Consider the following 24,238-nt stretch of genomic DNA (forward strand, 5'->3'; position numbering starts at 1 on the left):
ACTCTCAATTAACATAGATGGAGAAAGCAAGATATTCCATGACAAAACCAAATTTACACAATATCTTTCTACAAATCCAGCATTACAAAGGATAATAAATGGTAAAGCCCAACATAAGGAGGCAAGTTATACCCTAGAAGAAGCAAGAAACTAATCGTCTTGGCAACAAAACAAAGAGAAGAAAAGCACACAAACATAACCTCACATCCAAATATGAATATAACAGGAAGCAATAATCACTATTCCTTAATATCTCTCAACATCAATGGCCTCAATTCCCCAATAAAAAGACATAGATTAACAAACTGGATACGCAACGAGGACCCTGCATTCTGCTGCCTACAGGAAACACACCTCAGAGAAAAAGACAGACACTACCTCAGAGTGAAAGGCTGGAAAACAACTTTCCAAGCAAATGGTCAGAAGAAGCAAGCTGGAGTAGCCATTCTAATATCAAATAAAATCAATTTTCAACTAAAAGTCATCAAAAAAGATAAGGAAGGACACTTCATATTCATCAAAGGAAAAATCCACCAAGATGAACTCTCAATCCTAAATATCTATACCCCAAATACAAGGGCACCTACATACGTAAAAGAAACCTTACTAAAGCTCAAAACACACATTGCACCTCACACAATGATAGTAGGAGATTTCAACACCCCACTCTCATCAATGGACAGATCATGGAAACAGAAATTAAAGGGACGTAGACATGCTAAGAGAAGTCATGAGCCAAATGGACTTAACAGATATTTATAGAACATTCTATCCTAAAGCAAAAGGATATACCTTCTTCTCAGCTCCTCATGGTACTTTCTCCAAAACTGACCATATAATTGGTCAAAAAACAGGCCTCAACAGGTACAGAAAGATAGAAATAATCCCATGCGTGCTATCAGACCACCACGGCCTAAAACTGGTCTTCAATAACAATAAGGGAAGAATGCCCACATATACGGGGAAATTGAACAATGCTCTACTCAATGATAACCTGGTCAAGGAAGAAATAAAGAAAGAAATTAAAAACTTTTCAGAATTTAATGAAAATGAAGGTACAACATACCCAAACTTATGGGACACAATGAAAGCTGTGCTAAGAGGAAAACTCATAGCGCTGAGTGCCTGCAGAAAGAAACAAGAAAGAGCATATGTCACCAGCTTGACAACACACCTAAAAGCTCTAGAACAAAAAGAAGCAAATACACCCAGGAGGAATAGAAGGCAGGAAATAATCAAATTCAGAGCTGAAATCAACCAAGTAGAAACAAAAAGGACCATAGAAAGAATCAACAGAACCAAAAGTTGGTTCTTTGAGAAAATCAACAAGATAGATAAACCCTTAGCCAGACTAACGAGAGGACACAGAGAGTGTGTCCAAATTAACAAAATCAGAAATGAAAAGGGAGAAATAACTACAGATTCAGAGGAAATTAAAAAACTCATCAGATCTTACTATAAAAGCCTATATTCAACAAAACTTGAAAATCTGCAGGAAATGGACAATTTCCTAGACAGATACCAAGTACCGAAGTTAAATCAGGAACAGATAAACCAGTTAAACAACCCCATAACTCCTAAGGAAATAGAAGCAGTCATTAAAGGTCTCCCAACCAAAAAGAGCCCAGGTCCAGATGGGTTTAGTGCAGAATTCTATCAGACCTTCATAGAAGACCTCATACCAATATTATCCAAACTATTCCACAAAATTGAAACAGATGGAGCACTACCGAATTCCTTCTATGAAGCCACAATTGCTCTTATACCTAAACCACACAAAGACCCAACAAAGAGAACTTCAGACCAATTTCCCTTATGAATATCGACACAAAAATACTCAATAAAATTCTGGCAAACCGAATCCAAGAGCACATCAAAACAATCATCCACCATGATCAAGTAGGCTTCATCCCAGGCATGCAGGGATGGTTTAATATGCGGAAAACCATCAACGTGATCCATTATATAAACAAACTGAAAGAACAAAACCACATGATCATTTCATTAGATGCTGAGAAAGCATTTGACAAAATTCAACACCCCTTCATGATAAAAGTCCTGGAAAGATTAGGAATTCAAGGCCCATACCTGAACATAGTAAAAGAAATATACAGCAAGCCAGTAGCCAACATCAAACTAAATGGAGAAAAACTTGAAGCAATCCCACTAAAATCAGGGACTAGACAAGGCTGCCCACTCTCTCCCTACTTATTTAATGTAGTACTGGAAGTCTTAGCCAGAGCAATCAGACAACGAAAGGTCAAAGGGATACAAATTGGAAAGGAAGAAGTCAAAATATCACTATTTGCAGATGATATGATAGTATATTTAAGTGATCCCAAAAGTTCCACCAGAGAACTACTAAAGCTGATAAACAACTTCAGCAAAGTGGCTGGGTATAAAATTAACTCAAATAAATCAGTAGCCTTCCTCTACACAAAAGAGAAACAAGCCGAGAAAGAAATTAGGGAAACTACACCCTTCATAATAGACCCAAATAATATACAGTACCTTGGTGTAACTTTAACCAAGCTAGTAAAAGATCTGTACAATAAGAACTTCAAGACTCTGAAGAAAGAAATTGAAGAAGACCTCAGAAGATGGAAAGATCTCCCATGCTCATGAATTGGCAGGATTAATATAGTAAAAATGGCCATTCTACCAAAAGCGATCTACAGATTCAACGCAATCCCCATCAAAATACCAATCCAATTCTTCAAAGAGTTAGACAGAACAATTTGCAAATTCATCTGGAATAACAAAAAACCCAGGATAGCTAAAACTATCCTCAACAATAAAAGGACTTCAGGGGGAATCACTATCCCTGAACTCAAGCAGTATTACAGAGCAATAGTGATAAAAACTGCATGGTATTGGTACACAGACAGACAGATAGACCAATGGAACAGAATTGAAGACCCAGAAATGAACCACGCACCTATGGGCACTTGATTTTTGACAAAGGAGCCAAAACCATCAAATGGAAAAAAGATAGCATTTTCAGCAAATGGTGCTGGTTCAACTGGAGGTCAACATGTAGAATAATGCTGATCGATCCATGCTTATCACCCTGTACAAAGCTTAAGTCAAAGTGGATAAAGGACCTCCACATCAAACCAGATACACTCAAACTAATAGAAGAAAAACTAGGGAAGCATCTCGAACACATGGGCACTGGAAAAAATTTCCTGAACAAAACACCAATGGCTTATGCTCTAAGATCAAGAATTGACAAATGGGATCTCATAAAACTGCAAAGCTTCTGTAAGGTAAAGGACACTGTGGTTAGGAAAAAATGGCAACCAACAGATTGGGAAAAGATCTTTACCAATCCTACAACAGATAGAGGCCTTGTATCCAAAATATACAAAGAACTCAAGAAGTTAGACCGCAGGGAGACCAATAACCCTATTAAAAAATGGGGTTCAGAGCTAAACAAAGAATTCACAGCTGAGGAATGCTGAATGGCTGAGAAACACCTAAAGAAATGTTCAACATCTTTAGTCATAAGGGAAATGCAAATCAAAACAAACCTGAGATTCTCACCAGTGAGAATGGCTAAGATCAAAAACTCAGGTGACAGCAAATGCTGGCGAGGATGCGGAGAAAGAGGAACACTCCTCCATTATTGTTGGGATTGCAGATTGGTACAAACATTCTGGAAATCAGTCTGGAGGTTCCTCAGAAAATTGGACATTGAACTGCCTGAGGATCCAGCTATACCTCTCTTGGGCATATACCCAAAAGATGCCCCAACATATAAAAAAGACACATGCTCCACTATGTTCATAGCAGACTTATTTATAATAGCAAGAAGCTGGAAAGAACCCAGATGCCCTTCAACAGAGGAATGGATACAGAAAATGTGGTACATCTACACAATGGAATATTACTCAGCTATCAAAAACGACTTTATGAAATTCATTGGCAAATGGTCAGAACTGGAAAATATCATCCTGAGTGAGGTAACCCAATCACAGAAAAACACACATGGTATGCACTCATTGATAAGTGGCTATTAGCCCAAATGCTTGAATTACCCTAGATGCCTAGAACAAATGAAACTCAAGATGGATGATCAAAATGTGAATGCTTCACTCCTTCTTTAAAAGGGGAACAAGAATACCCTTGGCAGGGAATAGAGAGGCAAAGATTAAAACAGACACAGGGGGCTGGGGATTTAGCTCAGTGGTAGAGCGCTTACCTAGGAAGCGCAAGGCCCTGGGTTCGGTCCCCAGCTCCAAAAAAAAGAACCAAAAAAAAAAAAAAAACACAGAAGGAACACCCATTCAGAGCCTGCCCCACAGGTGGCCCATACATATACAGCCATCCAATTAGACAAGATGGATGAAGCAAAGAAGTGCAGGCCGACAGGAGCCGGATGTAGATCGCTCCTGAGAGACACAGCCAGAATACAGCAAATACAGAGGCGAATGCCAGCAGCAAACCACTGAACTGAGAATGGGACCCCCGTTGAAGGAATCAGAGAAAGAACTGGAAGAGCTTGAAGGAGCTCGAGACCCCTTATGAACAACAATGCCAAGCAACCAGAGCTTCCAGGGACTAAGCCACTACCTAAAGACTATACATGGACTGACCCTGGACTCTGACCTCATAGGTAGCAATGAATATTCTAGTAAGATCACCAGTGGAAGGGGAAGCCCTGGGTCCTGCTAAGACTGAACCCCCAGTGAACGTGATTGTTGGGGGGAGGGTGTCAATGGGGGGAGAATGGGGAGGGGAACACCTACAAAGAAGGGGAGGGGGAGGGATTAGGGGGATGTTTGCCTGGAAACCGGGAAAGGGAATAACACTCGAAATGTAAATAAGAAATACTCAAGTAAATAAAAAAAAAAAATGAAAAGGGAGACATAACAACAGAATCTGAGGAAATTTAAAAAATCATCAGATCATACTATAAAAGCCTATATTCAACAAAACTGGAAAATCTGAATAAAAAAGACAATTTTCTAGAAAGATACCAGGTACCAAACTTAAATCAGGATCAGATAAACCATCTAAACAGTCCCACAACTCCTAAAGAAATAGAAGCGGTTATTAAAAGTCTCCTAAACAAAAAAAGCCCAGGACCAGATGGGTTTAGTGCAGAATTCTATCTGACCTTCATAAAGACCTAATTCCAATATTGTCCAAACTATTCCACAAAATAGAAACAGAAGGAACACTACCCAATTCCTTCTATGGAGTCACAATCAGACTTATACCTAAACCACACAAAGACCCAACAAAGAAAGAGAACTTCAGACCAATTTCCCTTATGAACATAAAAATACTCCATAAAATTCTTGCAAACTGAATCCAAGAGCACATCAAAACAATCATCCATCATGATCAAGTAGGCTTCATCCCAGGCATGCAAGGATGGTTTAATATATGGGAATCCATCAACATAATCCACTATATAAACAAACTCAAAGAAAAAAAAAAAACACATGATCATCTCATTAGATGCTGAGAAAGCATTTGACAAAATTCAACACCCCTTCATGATAAAAGTCCTGGAAAGATTAGGAATTCAAGGCCCATACCTGAACATAGTAAAAGAAATATACAGCAAGCCAGTAGCCAACATCAAACTAAATGGAGAAAAACTTGAAGCAATCCCACTAAAATCAGGGACTAGACAAGGCTGCCCACTCTCTCCCTACTTATTTAATGTAGTACTGGAAGTCTTAGCCAGAGCAATCAGACAACGAAAGGTCAAAGGGATACAAATTGGAAAGGAAGAAGTCAAAATATCACTATTTGCAGATGACATGATAGTATATTTAAGTGACCCCAAAAGTTCCACCAGAGAACTACTAAACCTGATAAACACCTTCAGCAAAGTGGCTGAGTATAAAATTAATTCAAATAAATCAGTAGCCTTCTTCTACTCAAAGGATAAAAAGGCTGAGAAAGAAATTAGGGAAACGACACCCTTCACAATAGTCACAAATAATATAAAATACCTCAGTGTGACTCTAACCAAGCAAGTGAAAGATCTGTATGACAAAAACTTCAAGCCTCTGAAGAAAGAAATTGAAGAAGATCGCAGAAGATGGAAAGATCTTCCATGCTCACGGATTGGCAGGATTAATATAGTAAAAATGGCCCTTTTACCAAAAGCAATCAACAGATTCAATGCAGTCCCCATCAAAATTCCAACTCAATTCTTCATAGAGTTAGAAGAACAATTTGCGAATTCATTTGAAATAACAAAAAGCAAGGATATCGAAACTATCCTCAACAATAAAAGAACTTCTGGGGGAATCACAATCCCTGACCTCAAGCTGTATTACAGAGCCATAGAGATAAAAACTGTATGGTATTGGTACAGAGACAGGCAGATAGACCAGTGGAACAGAATTGAAGACCCAGGGGTTGGGGATTTAGCTCAGTGCTCGTAGAGCGCTTGCCTAGGAAGCACAAGGCCCTGGGTTCGGTCCCCAGCTCCGAAAAAAAAGAACCAAAAAAAAAAAAAAAAAAAAAAGAACTGACGACCCAGAAATGAACCCACACACCTATGGTCACTTGATCTTTGACAAAGGAGCTTAAACCATCCAGTGGAAAAAAAGATAACATTTTCAACAAATGGTGCTGGGCACCAAAGGGAGGAGAAGCCCTTGGTCCTGCCAAGGCTGGAACCCCAGTGAAGGGGATTGTCAGGACAGGTAGGTCAGAAGGGGTGTGTGGTTGGGAGGGGGCAGGAACACCTTCATAGAAGAAGGGGGACGGGGGATGGGATAAGGGGTTTATGGACAGGAAACCAGAAAGGGGGATAACATTTGAAATTAAATTTTAAAAAATCTTATAAAAATTTTAATTAAATTTAAAAAAAGAGACAGAGAATCAGCATTGCCCTGTGGTGCCATGCAAGTATGGGAGGCAGAAAGTGAGCTTACACTTGATCAGCACAGGTACAGTTGTGTAAGCTGGGGTGTGTAACTCTAACGTATGCTCTGGATTTGATACTTAGCTAATGAGTTTCCTTAGGAAGCTGTGCATGTGTCAGTGTACAGACTCAATCTAGCTTCCTCTAGGTTGACAGTTCTCACACAGGCACTCATGGAGCTGGAGACAGCTCAGTGAGGAAGAGCACCGGCTGCTCTTCCAGAAGACCTGAGTCAGATTCCCAACACCCACTCGGCTTCTCACAACCATCTGTAACCCTAGTGCCAGGAGCTCTGACACCCTTTTCTGATCTCCAGCAGCACTGCACATATGTAATGCACATGCACATGCACACACGCAGGCAAATACCTACACATGTAAACGTGCACTCACTGTTTTCAACTGTTACTTCCTCTGCTCTGCCCACGTCCACCTCTAAGGTGACCAGAGCCACTGCTCGCCCTCTCCGTTCCCAAGTTTTGGAACTAAATCCCTAGTTAGTACGTGGACATAAAACAGCTATGAATGCAAAGAACCCCAGCAGCCACCGTGCTGGTCAGGATGAACATACAGCACTGAACTGGTCACACCCGAGTCCTGGCTCCTCCCTCCCCCTCTCCCCAGTCTCTGCAGGAGCTGTGTGACTGAGTGAAGGACTGGCAACTGTGTCTGTCAGAGCCACACTGTGATGAGGTGTCGCAGACACCACTTCTCTGCCCACCCACCCCCTTGAGACAGCGGTTCTCCCTCCACACCTCTAAGAGCTGGAATTAGTGGCACACATGATACCCAGTTCACACTTTCTTTCTGAAACATCAAAGAACTCTAAGGGATTCTTACAAGATGGCTGCCTTTATTAACCTGGAATGTGGTACAGAGCCAGCTACCTGTATTTCTTCCCGCTCCTTTTTATCTGGGAATGTTCTTGCAGCTGCTGTGTACTTCTCGAAGACTTTGCGCTCCTTTTGTAGTTTCCTCGTCTCCTCCTTTTTATACTCTTCTATTCGAGCCAGTTCTCTTGCTTTTTGTTGCTCAAAGTCAGCAATTTCTTTCCTTCAATAAACATAGCACACTGTCATGGGACAGTCTCAGTATAATGACCTGTGTACACCCGAGGGTGAAGGTATACACCTTCATTCCTAGCATTGGGTGGCCAAGGGTACATACAGGATCCCTAAGATACAGAAAGACTCAACCCCAGCCCAGGAAACACAGTGACACCCTCCATCACAAAACTAAAACAAAAAGCACTGAGTTATAATCCCCAGTGCTAAAAATAAGATCAAGTAAGTAACTCAGCCTATGACCCACTGGCCTCCAGGGCCAGCCAGTTCACTTGCCCTAACATCCGTTCATCAAGCCTCCATCTGGGCCCACTGTGAATCCAGGAAGGCGGATGCCACAGCCTCTTACACTGCCATGGGACAGACAGACAGTGACAGGGCCAGGGAGATGGCTCCGAGGGTGAGTCCTGAAAACTGTCCTCTGACCACATTGGTACCATGCCGTACACGAGCCTCACAACACATGCACGACACCCAAATGGTGAAAATAAGTAAGCGTGTGGCGCATTAGAAACATGAGGAAAGTAGAAGAGACGTGAGGCTATCTCTGGCACACTCGCCAGCAAGTGTAAACGTACTTTTTAAAACTGTAGTAAGTGTGGACGATTGGAGTGCACTAGCACCGTGGTGCTACGGACTGGATTAAAGAGGACATTTAAGGAGGCACACGACTCAGAACCAGGCTGCTGAGCTGGAACTGTGGCCCCTCCCTTAAGAACAGGCAGCCTCTGGTCAGTACCTGTTTCCTCATTTCTAACAATCCCTGAATCCTTTTATGATGTCAATGTTCTTGAAAAGTATAATTCTAATGAAGTATAGAATTTGAAGTTGCCTTGAGCGAAGACGACATTTTAATTAAGTTCCTACTTTCTACCCACAATTATTTTTAAACCACATTCTGTTTTAAATTACATGTGAATGTCATATGGGTGCACATGTGCATGGCACCTAATTCGTCTCTCTCTACCACGTGGGCCCTGGGGGCTGGCCTCAGCTTGGCAGACTTAGCAGAAATGCCTTTACTAACTCAGCCAGCTTGTTGGCCCACAAGCCTACTTTTAAAATAAGTATACAGTTGAGTTGGGGATTTAGCTCAGTGGTAGAGCGCTTGCCTAGCAAGCACAAGGCCCTGGGTTCGGTCCCCAGCTCCGAAAAAAAAAAAAAATAATAAGTATACAGTTACAAGATATAATTGTAAAAATAAAGACTTTTTCATTAGAAAATAACAAGAAGCTATTCTGCACCTTATTGTTAAACTCATCTCAGGAACACGAACCGTAACTGAGATTCTCTGTTAAGTGGGTTAATGCTGGTCTTTAATTCTTTATCTCTATTCTCTGAGGCCAAGCATATTTTAGAATTTATACTTTTCTAAATTTTTAGAAAAGAACAGAAATGGTATCAGGAAAGATGGTGGAATAGGAAACTGGAGAAACTGTCCTTTCACCTAAACAAACTAAGGCAAGAGGAGGCAACAAGCTCAGAACTCAGCTCTAGAGAGGTGAGCATCCAGCCGAGGCTGTGAGTCAGTTCCAGCATTTCCATAGGAGCGTCTAGTAACCTTAGGCCTCCTGTGGATAGTTCTAGGGACCATGCCATCCTTCCTGAGGTACCCTACTGGTGCAATGCTGAGAGAAACATGAGGCCTCGAGCTCTGGCCTGCCCCACGCCTCACTGAGGGCAGGAGGAGCCAGACTGATGCTCCCATGTCCTTTCCAGAGAGGCTTGTTGAAAGAATTCAGAGACAAAGCAGCTCATGAGGGTCAAAATGGCTAACCAGAAGTGCCCAGCACTCGCCTGCTTCTCCACAAAGAACTAAAGCAACATGCACATGGCTGCTCTCCAAGGTGAGCAACCAACACAAGAACAGCAGGAGAAAATGGAGCCCTGGGCCAGGCCGGTGAGGTCGCTCAGTGTGTGGGGTAAGTTTGACCCCAGGACTCACCCAGTAGAAAGAAAAAACCAATCTTGAATGTTGTCATGCATTCCCATGTAACTAACACACACACACACACACACACACACACACACACATTTTGTTTTGTTTTTGAGACAGGGTTTCTCTGTGTACCACTGGAACTCACTTTGTAGACCAGGCTGGCTGGCCTTGAACTCAGAGAGCTACCAGCCTCTGTCTCCTAAGTACTGGGATTAAGGGCTTATACCACCACACCCAGCAGTAAATGTAAATTTATATATTCTTTAAAAACAGAAACCTTGTAAACTGTAGACATCTAGGGCAATGGTATAACAAAACCAAAATACCCTCATGTGTTACCCAGTTCCACAGACAAGGACTCTGTTCTGCAGGGATGGGAGCATTAAAGAGAGTCCTAGCAAACTCGAGCACACAGATGTTCCCAGCACTATCTGTTGGCAAGTTCCAGTTCTCATGGGTTTACAATCACAAGATAAACTGAAATCTGCACTGTAGTCTTGCTTTGGAAAAGAATTTCCTATCTCCCAGGGAGCTGGGATCTGAAATTAAACTGCTCTGTGGGTCAGAAATCCACGCATATTCTCATATCTGTTCTACACTAGCACAGAAAATAAGGTAAGGAAACAGACTTAGCCCAAAAAAGTAGGCTGCCTCAAACCCACAAAATGCCCACACTGTAGGAGTTGGGTGTTTAGACAGAAGAGACGTGCAAGGCATCGTCCCAACCCCAACACACCGATAGACGACAGAAGTTTGCCCTCTACAACCTTTGGAATGACCAATGGCATATAGATTCGTGCCAGTGTGAAGACTGAAGGCACCACCCTTACGGCCATCTCCCACCTGGCACTATCAGTCCTGTCTAGCCAAACAGGCAAAGCTCTCTGAAGCTGCAATGCCCTGAGGGCGCTGGGGTGTAAGCAGCACTCGGCTGTCGTCCCACCCCAAGGGCAGGCACACAGCTTACATGCATCTAAAAGGAAACTACATGTACTAGCATTTAGCTTCTGCTCACTGCAGTCAAGAAGTAAGTCAGACAGAGACCACTACAGAAAAGCACAGCTAATCAAAATGCAGAATCGTGGACTCCGGTCCCAGTGGACACATCTACAAAGCACTCTAGCAGCCAATGCTCAGGGACATTGTAGAAGAGACTGCAAGAGCAGAGGACCAGGGAGTCTGCTGTGAGACTGTGTGTCCTAACAATGTAAGAAGCTCAGTAACTTAACTGCCGAGAGCATGAGCTGGACAAGGATGATCCTCAGAAAAGCACACCAGTTAGTTATCCAATACCAAATGGTCAGCCCTGAAAACCCACATACAAGGAGCATTACACAGACTGAGCGAGTGGGTTGCATTTAGGAATGCACATGTACATACATACACATATATGAATGTAATAACAATGAAAAAAGAGGTCATGAATTTAAAAGAGAGCAAGGGGGGGTGTGGAAGTGTTTGGTGGAGGAGAGAAAGGGAAGGGAGAAATGTTATAATTAGGTTATAATCTCTAAAACAGAGTAAATGAGTGAGAAGAATGCAAACTACCCCTAGGTTAAAACATACCTTTGTCTCTGGGTTAATCCATACACCAATTGAACCTAACTGCCTCACAGAGAACACTACCCAGCTGTAAAAGGTGTGTCCTTCTCAACTATGAATAGTGCATTCCTGCCGTAGCGGACCATCTGTAGGCCACGCAATCTGAGACAAGTGACATCATGCAGTACCTCCTCTAGCCAGAGCAGAGCAAAACCAAGCAAGCATACGGGAAGGCACAGCTCTGAGGGTGTCTGTTTGGTTGGTTTGGGGGTTTCGTTTCTGCTTGTTTATTAGGTGCATGGGATTGATAGAGCCTTATTCTGTCATTCTGTTACCCACAGTAACCTCACATCTGTGGCATCCTCCTGCCTCAGCTTACTCAGTGATAGGATTACAAGTCTGAGCTACCACCTATTTTAAACTATGTGTTTGCAGTCATTTATGAGTCTAAAGCATCCTTTTTCTTAGAAGGCTCTAAAGGCACATTTTATCTGTATGCATAGGGTCCCAGTCTAAAGTGTCCAGTTTCCTAGATACATAAACAATAATAACAAAATACATTCACGCTCTTAAAATTTTAAATCTGACTGAAATATACACATATATTAAACTACAGAAAAATTAGCGGGTTTTTTTTTTCAGCATAACAGTCTGACCTCCAAATTTGTTTTATGATTGGCTTCAATTTCTAAAACATTCTGTGTAATGAGGGAAAAGGCCATATGAACTTTTAATGCTAAAATCCCATTTTAAACATTGCTTTTATGCATATATGGGAAACAACAAAGGTAGCCAACTGTACCTCAAAAGTAGTTATGTGTTATTGAATGTTGTGCTTACACAGTTCAATTAACTGGCATTTTAAAGTAACGTAAAACAATATACTGCTCCTCTTTATAAAATTTTCTTCCAAAGGATCTTGGAGAAAATAGTGATGAATTGGAAAGCGATACAAAGTATCTCTGGACAATTCTAATTGTTCTTGGAATACAATAAAAACATGCCAGGGTTTCACACAAGGCTGCTGTAAGCTCAACTCTTCATATAGTAGCATACTTTCATGTTTCTCACTGGACTCAAATTGGGACAATCTTAAGAGATGAGCTCGCTGTGATTACACAGTTAATTCAACTGCTGCTGCTGAAGCATAACGGCCCCAACATGCTAGGCACATGCTAGGCACAGGATCATCCAATATTGTTGAATTTAGGAAAAACAACAAAGTAACAGGCCAGGAGAAAAAAATTAAAAACAAATGAACAAAAAACTCAAAAAAATCCAGCAAAGTAAGATCATGATTTGCAAAAAGGGGATACCATAAGATTAATTAAAAAGTTCCACACAAGTTTTAATATTGACAAAAATAAATATTGTTTTCAGTCTTAAGGTACATGTTTTGAAATTCAGAAGCCATAATGTTTATAAGGGACAGGTAATTTTCTAATTTTTTTTCTATTTGGCTCTTATTATAGCAATAATTTTCACATGTTGGATATTTTTAAATAAATGATGGATTTTATTTTAAAAAAATCTCCACACAGATCCTCTGAATTCATGTAGACTATTTCATTAAATTATTCCTGAGTTTGGAGGTACAGCTTTAGTGTTACAGTAACTATAAAATATCAACTGTTTTATCAAAAATATTTATACATAGTAACATTATATTGCTTTTGCCCTCTGTAACTGCCAACCCAAAATGCATAAAATGCATTTAATATAAATGCTAGAGTTTGAGGTGTCTGCGGTCCAGACCACTGTACAAAATGGTGAAATTAAAAAGTCTGCTTATAACTTAGAACATTACAACATATATATATATATGATACAACTTACACACACACAAGATAACTAGATTGATGTAAGTGTACAATGCATGTCATTAAAGGGTTAATCATGTTCATTAATTTTGGAAGATCTGACTAAATATCCTTGAGTGTTTAGACTTGGGAAATGTGCAGCTAACACAATGTCTTGGTTCCAGCTGATCGGAAGTCGTCACTCTTAATATTAAATAAATGCTGATGTTCTGAGCCACCACACCCAGCTTTTTGGTTTGTTTATTTTATTTATTTTTTTTTTTGCAGTACTGGAGACTGAACTCACAGCCTCATGTCTGTATATTCAACCACTGACCAGTTTTGACTATATTGGGAGACTCAAAAATTAAATAAGAGAGAAAGGTGAGAGTAGGTGCTGCCTAGACAGAGAATCAGACAGGCAGAAGAAAATACTACATGAAGTTAAAAACAAGAGAGAATGTGGCCATGACACCACAGAAGCAGAGACTTCAGTGATACTCGGGCCAACCAAGGACCACCAGGAACTGCCTGCCTCAGTCACCAGAAGGTGGGTGGGTAACAAAGATCAGCTGGAGGTCTGGACTTCAGCCATCCAGCTTCTAGAAACATGAATTTCTATTGGTACCCAAGTAAGTCACAGAGCTTTGTTACAACAAGCTGGGAATGACTATGACCAGCCAGTCGCCACTGGATTCAGAACTACAAACTGATTTATGAATTTCAACTTATCTTACCACTAAAAACTCCCTTTAATGTATGTGGCTAAACTGGGTCATTTTGTATAATTAAAGTTTTGAGATAGGTCCTCACGTAATCCAGGCTGGTCTTGAATGCACTGTATAGTTGAGGGTAACCTTGAACTTCGGATCCTCCTACCTTCAACTCCCAAATCTTGGGGGTGTAGGAGAGTGACACCACACCTCAAGTTCATGGGTGCTGGGGACCCAAACGTATGACTCCTCACGCATGCACGGTAAGCATTCTAGCAACTAAGCGATATTCCCATAACTAAAAGTACATTGATAACAAAAATGTGTCCTCTTCATTTATATTTGTTACAAGTGATCAAACTTTGAACATAGTCTTAATGAAACAATTAAATCATTGTATTTTCTCTTTTCATAAATGAAAACTTACCTCAGTTTTTCCAAGGCACTTTCTCGTTCAATACGAAGTTTAGCTAAAGATGTGTTCTCAGCTTTAAATTTTTCTATTTCTGATTCCAGTTCAATAACTTTCTCTCTTAAGACCTGAGATCGAACACTGTCACCTATAAAACAGATCATATATTCAACAGCCTTTACAACAAAACACTAGCCATCTATGAATGTAACAGTCAAGGTTTGCCGCTGGCCTGTATAGATTTGGGAGTTGAAGGTAGGAGGATCAGAAGTTCAAGGTTACCCTCAACTATACAGTGCATTCAGACAGCAGGAGGGAACAAAGAGCAGGGCTTTCTAAAAGCAAACAATTAACCTTAAGAAAGAATCAAGGCTGGGCCGCTGAGTGCCTGCAATCCCAGCACTCAGGAGGCAGAGGCAGAAGGATTACTCTAAGTTCAAAGGCAGCCTGGTCTACATAGTGAGTTTCAGACCAACAAAGGACTAATATTATAGGTAAAAAGAAAGTTTAACTCAGATCCTTTAAAACAGACAAGTATTGAAAATGAATTGATTCGCATGAGATCTGAAGAGCTAATCAACACCCAAACCAAATGTAAACAAAAGAAACACCAGCTGGACATGGGGACACGGTTGTGATCCTAGCACTCTGGAAATTAAGGGGAAAGATTCCAAGTTCAAAGGCAACATGAGGTACACAGCAAGCCCAGGCCAGCTACTGAATTGGTCATCATCCTATCTCTAATATACATGTGCGCGCGCGCACACACACACACACACACACACACACACACACACACACACACACACGCACACACAGGAGGCGCAGGGTTTGCAATTTTTTTTCTTATTAAATTTGCTATTCAAAAAGTAAATAGCTCAAGTTTTTTGTAAATATTTTTATCATTTAAAATTATACGTACATATGTGTCTGCATGTAGATATACATGTGAGTGTGGTGCCCAGAGGCACCTGGAGCTGGAGTTACAAACAGTTGTGTGCCACATATGGGTGCTGAGAACTGCATCTGGGTTCTCTGTGAGAACGGCAGTGTCCGTAACTGTGAGCCACCTCTCTGGTTCACCCTGGAGCTCAACAATCCTAATGTGGCTGTTGCTCAGTCCTGCCCTCCTGAAAACTGCATCGGGTCTACATAACGGGATAAAAGCATGTGCTATGTGGAACACTGTAATACATGTCAGTGTCACAACAAAAGCAACAGGAAAAGTGTCTACAAAGGAAACCCCAAAAATGGTATGGAATTTACCTTAGGAAATTTTAATTATAAATGTTTTTGCTTTGTTACATTTCAAGCATTCGAATTTCCTGCATATTTGAGTTAATGTGTTAGAGCACTCTTAAAATGTCACCTTCAACGAAGAGCTGGAGGAGATGATGTGGCTAGCAAGAGCGCTCGCTGCCCTTCCAGAGGATCTGACCTGGTTCCCAGCCTCATGCAGGGGGTTAACAAACCACACACACACACACACACACACACACACACACACACACACACACACATACACACACACACAAACTCTTTTGTATCTTAAATAAGTCATAGAAAATTGCTCTAAGAAGCAGCAATGATATTTTAATACATGCGTACATACATACATTTATTTTTCTACATTAAAATTATTTCAGAATGCATAAATGCAATGAATGGTAATGTTAATACCATCATGAAAGGTCTAGGGAAGGAAAAAATATAATTGTATAGCAGAAACACACATACTTACACACACACACTCCACACCTTATCAACAATGAATTTCTCAGTTTCAGTTCCTAATCGTCAACTACAAACCACATGTATTTAATAGAAAATTCCAGAAGTTATTTTCAATTGCATTCCACTCTAGGTAGCAGCACAGTATCACACTGAAGTCCTTTTGGCCAGCATATATCCACGTAACTCACAGTCACTCATTCCACATCAGGTTATCAGATCCACTGCTGCAGAACTGCAGTGTTCATATTTAACCCTTAATGCCCCTAAGGACACGAGTGGGGTGCTGGCAATCTGTGTCAAAGATAAAGTGCATAAGTAGGTGCACAGTAAAACGACAGCAGTGTAGTGGCACAGCCCTGCCACGTTTTCTCATGCCTTGACTTACCTGGTGGTTGATCTTGACTCAGGCTTAACTTGGGTTCATTTTCTACGTGTGAATCTAATTTTGGCTTTGGTTTCAAAGAAGGGAAGAATTTTACCATCAAGTCAGATGGAGGAGGACTTACGCTCCTGTCAGACTTGCTGAAGTCTTCTCCCTTCTTGACTGGTGCAATCTTCCTTTTTATTGTTTTGTCCAGAACACATCCTTCACTTGTACTGTGGCAGTGTGTCTGGGAAGTACCAGACATGGCTTCCTCTCTGGGAACAACACCATGTTCATGTGGATTCTCCTCAAGGTCTGCCCAAGATCTTTCATCATCGAAGTCGACTTTACTCCCGTCGTGAGAGGAGGGCAGTCTCAGCGGCTCCAATACTTGACTGCTCAGACTTTCAACTGTGACAGACTCGTCACTGCTACACTCTTTATCAGACAGATCCAGGTCTGCGTCTCTCCACTGATCTTCTTGAGCCCCGGTGTCCCGAGAAGGTCCTTTGGCGTCACAGACTTGTGGACTATCCTCTCTGTTGCTGAAGACCCTGTCCTCAGCCTCGGTGGACGGTTTGATGGTAATGTCATGCTCCTCAGACTCAGAGCTACTGTCGCTGTTGGCAACGTCACCATCCCCTGCATCCCATCGGCCCTGGTTCTCAGAAGTGCTGTTTTGGAAGGCTTTCTTACTAAGTTTACAGGACAGTTCCCTCAAGCCAGGTGACCCTGAACCCCGAGACAAGAGCATGGCCTCAAACTCACTCTCATCCTCATGTGCAACACTGGGGCGGGGAACCTCACTGTGGTTACTCTGCCCCCAAGGATCTGCCTGCTGTGCCTTCTGGGGCTGCACAGCTTTGACAGGGGTGGAAGACAGCCTGTGACCTTCATAGATCTGTTGGTCCCTTTCTAAGATTTTCAGAACAAAAGAGGAATTACTAGAAAATGATATTTCATCAGCAGCCCGTTCCAAAAATAAAAATTCATCTAGTTCCAAGTTTTCCTTTTCTTTTTCTCTCTCCCAATTCTCTAATTTTTTCTGAAGAGAAATATCAAGGGAAGATTCTGTCTGTCTATCTGTCTCAGGTACCAAACTCCTGGAGACCACACAGCCAACCGGCCCTGTGGAAAGAGGAAGTCTGTCTCTCCCCTGTGTCTTATTCCACACCTTGCAGCCAGCACCCCAGGGCTTTATGTACGCAGGTACATTTTCCTTATTATTGGTGGGCACATTTCTCTCTAATTTGACCTGGGGTCTAAATTGTCCATCACATTTCTTCCCCGTCTGTACTTTCCGTCCCGGCGGGGATAGACTGTCCCTCCTATTGGTCTTGGTCACTTTGGGTTTCTGCCTGAGTGAGGCCGAGCCAGCCTTGGACCTAGCTTTACTGTCCTTTTTAACAGAGGTGGTGTCTGCACACAGGTCCCTGTTTATGAGCGCGGTTTTCCTCTGCAAGTGCTGTCTGTCTACTTTAGGCACAGACTGCTGCTCTGACGGGCTCTGGGTACTCGCTAGCTTGCTTTCTTTCCCCTTCTGAAATTTACATTTAGCATTAGTAAACCTCGCTAAACCTTCTCCTCGTTTTAAAAATGGCTGCTTGGGTTTCATTTTCGTTAGTAATGGTCCTTCTGCTTCCTAAAATAAAAGGACAAAACCTAATTAATTCACATACATGAGCCATCTCAGTCATTTCCAAAGCTGGCCTCCCTGAAGACAGAGAGCTGTGACAACAGCGCTCGGCTCACCTGCAGCTGCTTCTGTCTCAGTTCTCGCTCTTCCAGTCGGATCTGCTCCTCTAAGTAGTCCTCGAATGTCTGCTGCTTCTCTCTAATGGCAGCTTTGATTGGCCTAGTCATAAAAACCAAGACATGAACACTCAACTTACAGGGTGAGTGTTTATACTCAGTGTGACAGTCAGCCTACCTCAGCCTACTCTATCCACTAACGCTTTCCAGGGCCAGGGGCCAGGTCAGAGTTTAACAGCAGAGCGCAGGCTTTGCATGTCCTAGACCCTGCCATCTCCAGAACAGAAGAGAAAGAGCAGGTACGCTAATAACTATGTTAGCCATCCTAGCACTCAAGGCACTAAAGCAGTCGAGGCCAGGCAGAGCTACACTGAGACTCTGTCTCAAAACAAAACAGGGCAGGTAGAGGTGCCTGCTATGCAAGCCTTGAGAGCCAAGTTCAAAACCCAGAGCCTACAATGAAGAACCGATACCCACAACCTCTCCTATGACCTACATGCACTGTGGCACACATGTGCCTGCCCATGCATGCACAGAGCAGAAAGAAAATAAAATTGAAATAAAGTAAGCAAAAAGACCTCTATTTACCTTCCCCTTTGAAAACCTAATGACATCTACAACCCGACTCTAGCCCCACAAAATACAGAACTACGTAACTCCACATAGGACTTGGCACTAAAGAACCCTCCCGAGCTCCACCCACTGACTGCAGACATATTCACTGCATAAAGTGACATAGTTGTTATTTAACCTTAAACATTAATAAATAACATTAAGTATATATTTGTAAATTTTTTTTCCTTTTGTTTTTTTTCGGAGCTGGGGACCGAACCCAGGGCCTTGCACTTGCTAGGCAAGCGCTCTACCACTGAGCTAAATCCCCAACCCCCATATATTTGTAAATTAAGAAAGGTTGTCAAGTAAAGCCATAATCAGAAGTTATCTGGCCTATAATATATATGTGAGAAATTCAAAGATATAAAAGAATAAACTAAAAATACTTTTTCTTTGAAATACTTTTCGGTTTTGGTTTTGAAGACACGGTTTCTCTGTGTAGGTAGCCCTGGCCACCTGGAGCTTGCTGTACAGACCAGGCCAGGCTAGAACTCATTAGAGATCGTCTGCTCTGCCTCCAGGGTGCTGGGTCAAAGGCGAGCGCCACCACTGCCCAGCTGAGATAACATTTCTTAATTCCTCTAACTTTAACTAACAGTGTGCATATAATGTGTAACCAACACCAAATGTTAAATTCCAACATCCGGTTTTCCTTTCTCTGTGACTATTTAACTATAAGGCAACATTTTTTTAAATAGGAGGGGGCGCATCAGGTCGCCCTGTGTATCCCAGGCTGTCTTCAGGTTTTGCTGTGTGGCTTCAGTGCTAGGATTGCAGGCCTGAGCCACAAGGCCTGGCGGGAGGTGTTTGCTTGTGAGATAGGAAACTCCTCACAAAGTTCTTCCTGTACAACGTCACAACTACTTCAACTGTCCTTAGTCCCCAACCACTGCCCCTTGCTTAAGAGTACGCAATGGGGGGGCTGGGGATTTAGCTCAGTGGTAGAGCGCTTACCTAGGAAGCGCAAGGCCCTGGGTTCGGTCCCCAGCTCCGAAAAAAAAGAACCAAAAAAAAAAAAAAAAAAAAAAAAAGAGTACGCAATGTGTTACGTCATCAACCTGATGCTCTGAGGAGAAACAAGAGAGCACAGATCTCTCCATCATGGTGCTCAGTAAGGAAAACACCACGTGGTTCATTTCTTACTTTAGTACTTAGAGTATGAGCCGTACCTCTCTTCAATATTAACCACTCCTGAGGAATCTCTACTTCTTTGTAAGTTCACATCCTTCCCTTCCTGGCTCTTCCCCATCTTCTTTTCCCAGCATGGCAAAGCACCTTCCCCTAGAATAAAAATTAGGGACAACTTAGTTCAAAACCTGCAGAATAAAGTTTTAAGACGTAAGACGATCACAAGTTACTAAAATATTTAATTAAATGTGGTACATACGGCCTTGGATTTAGCCTAATATAGATCACTTGCCCAGAACACAAGCCTTAAATTTGATCTCCAGCACCACAAAAACAAAAAGAAAGAATTTAAAATAGCCAAGTAGGCTGACATATATCTCTAATCCCAGCACCTGGGAGGCAGAGACAGGAAGACAGCCATAAATTCAATGCCAGCCAAGACTATATAGTAAGAACCTATCTCAAAAAACAAACAAAAAGAAAAAGAAAAGGAAGAAAATATTTACACCAAAAAAAATTAGAAAACTTAAGGATTTTAAGAAAGAAAAATTATGAAACTACAATTAAGATAATTAAGATACATGACATTCTTCCAGAAACTGTCTTTTAAAAGTAAGTATTGAAGTCTGCCCCCCCAGTATAGCTGCAGCCATTTTGTTCCATGCCTACCAGTCATTCGATGTTGTTACTGACACAGAAAAATAGCTTTGACTCAGAACAGGGTCCAGCTTACCACATACCCTGTTATGTTCTGAGGTTTGTTAATCTTATAATTCCACAACTGGGGCTGGAGAGATGGCTCAGCGGTTAAGAGCACTGACTGCTCTTCCAGAGGTCCTGAGTTCAAATCCCAGCAACCACATGGTGGCTCACAACCATCTGTAATGGGATCTGATGCCCTCTTCTGGTGTGTCTGAAGACAGCTACAGCGTACTCATACATAAAATAAATAAATTTTTAGAAAAAAATCCACAACTGTAAGCTTGTAAGCTCTATTTCGGACCAATTGGAGGAAAGGTCAGTTAGAACTGTTCTGTGCAGCTAGCCAAAACAGCTTGAGTCAGAGCCGACCACTGGGCAGAGCTTCCCGCACCTGCACATGAGCTCATTGTGGGTTTTCCTTTAGAAAATGGCCCTAAGAAATATCCGGAGCCCACAGTCAGCTCCTGAGTCTGGTCTGTGGTCCTGATCAATCAGTCTTGGGATGTATGTTCAATAAACCAACCCTGTTTAACTGATATGACTGTCTGAGTGTTTTTGTAGTGATTCCAAGACCTCAACATTAAGCATATTGCTGGTCGTGCGTGGTGCATATATCTGATCCTAGCACTCAGGAGGCAGAGGCAGTCAGACTTCTGAGTTCAAGGCCAGCCTAGTCTACAGGACCAGGACAGCCAGGGCTACAGAGAGAAACCCTGTCTCAAAAAACAACAACAATGAAGTAGGGATGTTTTAAAGTTACAACAACCAAATGCGATGCAAAATTTTGATTGGATCCTCATTTTTTAAAAAACACTTTAGGGGGCTAGAAAGATGGCTCTTCAGTTAAAAGCACTTCCTGCTCTTGCAGAAAACCTGGGTTTGGTTTCAGTACCCACGCAGCAGCTCATAACGTCCTGTAAATTGGGTGATCCAGTTCTGAGGGATCCAATGCCCTCTTTTGGCTTCCTCGGGCACTGGGTCTGTGTATATATGTTTATATATGGCAGCTACATATATATACAAACAAATACACATATGAAATACAAGTTTTTTTTTTTAAACTGTAAAAGATCATTTTAGGGTAAATAGAAGAAATTCCTAAAATAGGCTTCAATATTAACATCCTTATATATAATAAAAGTATAACTATAAAGACATTCTAATTTGTACGTAATATATAATAAAATACTTCAAATAGAGCTATGATGCCTGAATACCACCTACAATAAAATGTTCAACAGATAGACACACACACACACGCATACATATAGCCAGATTCATATATACATATATACATATTCCTGTATATAGCAACAATGTAAATATGCAACATATTAACCCCATAATCAGTGATCTTTCCATTCTTCTGGGTATTTGAAATTGTCCAAAATAAAAAGAACCTGCACTGTGTAAAAAGAAGGAAAGGAGCCAGCGGGATGGCACACACCTTTAATCCCAACACTGGAGACCAAGGCAATGAGTTCGAGGCCAGCCTGGTCTACACAGTGAGGTCCAGGACAGCCAGAGCCATAGAAAAACCCTGCCTCAAACAAACAAAGAAGAAAGAAAGGGCTTTTGACTTTCCCATATCACTGGCTTCCTCTAAGTTGGAAAGAATGCATGAGGCAAAAGGAGTTCTAATTCTAAATCCTGAAGAGTGGCTCTCTTTACTGTGCTGTCTTTCTGTAGCTTTAATTACAAAACATTCATGAAACATATCCAATTTAAATTGTAGAAATACTGAAAATAACTGACTCTCTATAAGAAGTATTAAATAGATGTATTGTGTGATGGTTATTCTAATGACGATTATAGAGCATAAGAATTTTCAAAAAAAAAAAAGAATTTTCCAAGTTAAATAGAAAAAGTACACAGTATCATATGATATTCATAATTACAAAACTGCAAAGAAAGGGAAGGGGGACAAGAAGCATGGCTGTTTTGTTTTAAAGATTGGCTGGACTGAGGAGACGGCTCAATGATTAAGCTCTCGCCATGTTAGCATGAGGACTGGAATCTGGAGCTCCAGAGTCGCCTTAAGTGCTGGGTGGGAACAGTGACAAGCTTAATAATTCTAGCCTCAGTAGGCAGACAGCTGATCCGCAGAGCAGGACCGGACACGCTGGAGAATCTGACTGAGACTGAGACCTAATCAATAATATGGTCAAGAGTAATTGGGATGATTCCCAACATCAACACTGGGCCTCCACATGGATATGCACACACACATACATGCATGGGCGTTAAAATGGAAAAGAAAAAAAGATTAGCTAGACGAGTGAAACACTGTGGTAGAGCACTGATCTAGCATGTGTAATGTTCTACATTCTATCCCCAGCCTGCCTGCCCTGTCTGTCTCTCTTACACACACACACACACACATACACACACATATAGAAAAGAGAAGGAAGGGAACATACATCAGAAAAGCCAGGTAGCTCAGGAGTCTGTTACCACCAAACAGGAGACCGACCCCCTGGCAGGTAGGAATGTGTCTCTTGCTGGGGACACAGCAGCACTGTGAGGACAAACTTGCAGCTGGTCCGCTCACCTGCCACAGCTATCACAAAGACTTTTTAACAGCCCCAAATTCTCAAAAACACTTGATGCAGAACTCACTGCCTCCCTCTTTGAAGACGCCACGCTATCTGTGAAGTCTGAGGTAGGAACCAGGACCCAGCTTAGGGTCAGTGCTGGGCAGCATGGGGGATCTTACGACTAAAGCAGCAGAGGATAGGGTACAATGTGAAAGGATGCCCTGGTCCTAGGACAAACCAACAACTCAGTTATGTGACTCACCTGAAGGATGGTTATGGCTTTCCTCCTTTAAATCATTTCTTCTCACATGTGCTTCATGATATTGTGACTCATGAAACAAATCAGAAGCATTTTTTGAAGTTAAAACAGAATCTTGTTGAGTGGCTCTACAGAAGTTACTTTGTTCATCTGGTAGAAGGCTGGAAGCACGGGAGTTGTCTTGGGTTGGATTTGGGTAGCTGGGTGGTGACAGGGTGGCCCTCTCTCCTGAGGCTGAGTCTCCTGGAGAGCGATGCTTCTGGCTCAGCTCATCAGGCAGTAATGAACCTCATAAATGAAAAAACATCAACAAAGCTCAGACCACCCTACAACGCTTTCACTTTTATGCGGTAGAGACCCTTCACCCCACAAAGTAGTTGCCAAGATAACAGAAGTATTTTTCTCCATATTAGTACATCATTTAATGAAAATATAAAACCTTAAAATCCAAAGTAAACAAATGTCACACACTTTAAGGTTAGAGAATATTTATACTACACTTTCTATACAGACTGCAGATGGCATAGTTACAGTACACTGGCTCGGAAGGCGCCATTCCTGGGCCGTCTGTGAAAACACCTTGGCAGCTGCCAGCCCTGTCGTCCAGGACAGGCGGGCACAGGTGCAAAGCCATGCAGTGAGCAGCTATACAAACTATCAGAGCTGCCATTAGGACTGATGACCAGTGACTAATCATCCCTCCTTCAGACCAACCCTGAAACTTTCATGCTGTTGGATAAAGGGATTACTGCTGACTTCTTAGTTTCTAAATGTATGCTGCATT

The 24,238-nt window shown here is 41.8% G+C and overlaps 1 protein-coding gene across 9 annotated transcripts in view; it reads right to left on the minus strand.

Moving 5' to 3' along the window:
- Cenpj (centromere protein J) overlaps nt 1–24,238 on the minus strand; it is a 63,183-nt gene that overhangs the window by 21,861 nt on the left and 17,084 nt on the right. For 8 of the 9 annotated variants that reach the window (XR_010057815.1, NM_001395117.1, XM_039093312.2 and 5 more), the window contains 6 exons: nt 23,458–23,742; nt 19,998–20,109; nt 18,214–18,316; nt 16,483–18,103; nt 14,379–14,511; nt 7,782–7,947 (listed from right to left, as the gene is read on the minus strand). Coding sequence is in view for 8 of the 9 variants with exons in the window: in NM_001395117.1 (NP_001382046.1) it covers nt 7,782–7,947; nt 14,379–14,511; nt 16,483–18,103; nt 18,214–18,316; nt 19,998–20,109; nt 23,458–23,742 (2,420 nt within the window). In the remaining variant the exon portion in view is untranslated. The remainder of the gene's footprint in view (nt 1–7,781; nt 7,948–14,378; nt 14,512–16,482; nt 18,104–18,213; nt 18,317–19,997; nt 20,110–23,457; nt 23,743–24,238) is intronic. The other variant, XM_039093315.2, reaches the window with a different exon arrangement.

This window comes from Rattus norvegicus, chromosome 15, assembly GCF_036323735.1.
Source record: "Rattus norvegicus strain BN/NHsdMcwi chromosome 15, GRCr8, whole genome shotgun sequence".
NCBI lineage: Eukaryota > Metazoa > Chordata > Mammalia > Rodentia > Muridae > Rattus > Rattus norvegicus.